The sequence below is a fragment of the Sinocyclocheilus grahami genome, unplaced genomic scaffold (genome assembly GCF_001515645.1).
Source record: "Sinocyclocheilus grahami isolate Dianchi unplaced genomic scaffold, SAMN03320097.WGS_v1.1 scaffold40.1, whole genome shotgun sequence".
Lineage (NCBI taxonomy): Eukaryota > Metazoa > Chordata > Actinopteri > Cypriniformes > Cyprinidae > Sinocyclocheilus > Sinocyclocheilus grahami.
The window spans coordinates 2,154,181-2,156,376 of record NW_015505219.1 but is presented as its reverse complement, the minus strand read 5'-3'; the positions used below and the strand labels follow the sequence as shown (position 1 = coordinate 2,156,376).

General features: G+C 39.8%; 1 protein-coding gene across 1 annotated transcript; it reads right to left on the bottom strand.

Moving 5' to 3' along the window:
- Positions 1-267: 267 nt before the first annotated feature.
- Positions 268-1,666, bottom strand: LOC107582086 (apolipoprotein A-I-like). The gene is made up of 4 exons (XM_016267816.1): positions 1,579-1,666; positions 1,421-1,476; positions 1,138-1,288; positions 268-1,045 (listed from the first exon to the last, which is right to left on the bottom strand). Exons 2-4 carry the CDS (start codon positions 1,458-1,460, stop codon positions 469-471), a joined length of 768 nt encoding a protein of 255 aa, XP_016123302.1. The 5' UTR covers positions 1,461-1,476; positions 1,579-1,666; the 3' UTR covers positions 268-468.
- Positions 1,667-2,196: the final 530 nt, after the last annotated feature.

The following is a 2,196-nucleotide window of genomic DNA, read 5'->3' as shown; positions in this document are numbered from 1 at the left end:
ATGAAATACTCATGAAGATTTTTGTTGTTTTGTATGTAAAACTAAGTAAAATAAATAGGAATTTATGCTGAATGTAGCATATCTGTAAACAGGGAGGGTGTCAGCATTGATTTGATGTCTTTAACATTCCTTAGATATTTGAAAATCAGAATTCTAGAGTAAAAATAACTTCAACCCTATAACCAGGAAATAAACATTTTAGACTAATTTCATTTGACAAAACATTTATTTAGTTTAAATTCAAACGTTTCAAACATTACATAAAATCATATAAATGTAGATGCACATATTTAATTAGACCATTGTGTTTTGTTACATGGCTGAGAATAAATACTTCCATCAGGTCACTGTAAGGTCAGCTGCAGTTGTTAGTGTTAACCACAGACAGTGACGAACATACTTTCACATTGAACTGAATCTAACATCTAATTACATTAGCAGCAGTTGGCAAAAGTCTGTTGGTGGCATCTAATTTCTCTTGATGAAGGACTCGTACAGGGAGGTGAGCTGGGCCTGCAGGTCCTGTGCGTAGGGGTCCAGCTTTTCCTTCAGGTCTTCAGCATAGGGTGTGAGACTCTGCTCGACCATCTGGGCTTTCTCTCTGATCTGGGCCTGAAGATTCTCAGCCAGGGGGGTCACAGTCTTCTGAAACTCCTGCAGACGCTGGTCCACTTTCTCCTTGATCTCAGCAGTGTAGGGCTCCAGCTGAGCCTGCAGCTCCTTCACGCTCTGCTCCAGGTTTCCTCTCAGCTCCTCACTCTTCTGGAGCAGAGTGGCCTTCAGGGTCTCAGAATCCAGGGAGTCAGCATATGGAGCCATGGCCGTCCTGAGCTCCTCCACTCTCTGCTGGATCTGGCTCTTGAGGTTGTCAGCATAGGGCTCCAGTTTGTCTCTTACGTTGATCAAGTCCTGGCCCAGACGCTCCCTCAACACTTCAGCCTCCTTGGTGATTTTGGTCATCAGCTCTTCAGCCAGAGGATCCACCTGTTTCTTGAGGGTGACGGCATATTCGCTGGCCATATCGGCACTCTGGGTCAGCCTAGTACTGCGATATGAAGAAGAACATTTGAGTTTCATCTCAGGGCACAAGTGATATTCTAAATAATTGTGTTCTGCAGGTAAATGCTCTTGACTTACTTGACTTCCTGTCCCAGTTGGGAAGACCTGATCATCTTGACGGTTTCCTCTGTGGTTTGTGTTGCCTTGGCAACATAGCTCCAGAAAGCATCTGTCAGCTGCTCCAGCTGTGGCTTGGGCTCATCAGCATAGAATAGGTTGGCCTGGCAACCTGTTGATCGAGCATTTCAGAATGATCAAATTGTATTGTTAGTATGCTCTGAAAATTTACAAAGCCAGAAACATTTTTAATAAGATCTAAATTTTGCATTTTAATATTCTAGTTTAAAAAAAAATGTTTTACCTGTAAATACAGCAAGTGCAAGCACCACAAGAACCTTCATGGTGTTCAGTTTTAGTCTGTAAGTGAAAGACCCATTTATCAGTGTCTCTTTTACATAAATTCATTATGTATAAAGTGCTGGGATTTGAACTGACTAAAAAGTAAGGCTGTCTTCTTACCTGTGTCAGTGTGTTTTAATTGACGCTGTCCTGTCTGAAGAACAAGTGTGAAGGTGGCTGTTTCACATTTGTATTTATATAGTGTGGGGAGGTGATTGCTGTAGTGGAAACCCAAAGTCCAGTGGGTAGTGCCTTGCTGTCACTACTCCACATCATAATGTCCTGACTATACCTATTATCACCAAAGATTCCTGAATTCAATACAGACTATGATAACTCTTGGACAATAAACCGTACAACTAAATGCCAATATAAATATTGTTTTAGATGAACACATAAGACTATTTAGTAAATTCTCTTAATTAAAAGAGTTTTCTTCAGTGTGATAGAAATAAAGAAATTATGTTTCTAAAGTGTTTCTATGAACTCATAATTGTGTGTGTGTGTGTGTTTAAATAATTACAGGGGATTCAAGAACAGACAATCTCCTTTTAACTTTTAATGTAAAGACATTTTGAATACTGCTCTTTATGAAACTGTTGATCTGAGGCACTTAATCTATGAAACCAGACAGAAACTTGTTTTAAACCTTTGAACTAATAACAGCAACAAATGACACCAGACTTTGTTCACTTCCTGATAAGGTTTGACACTAGCGATTCTTAAAAGCATTTATCA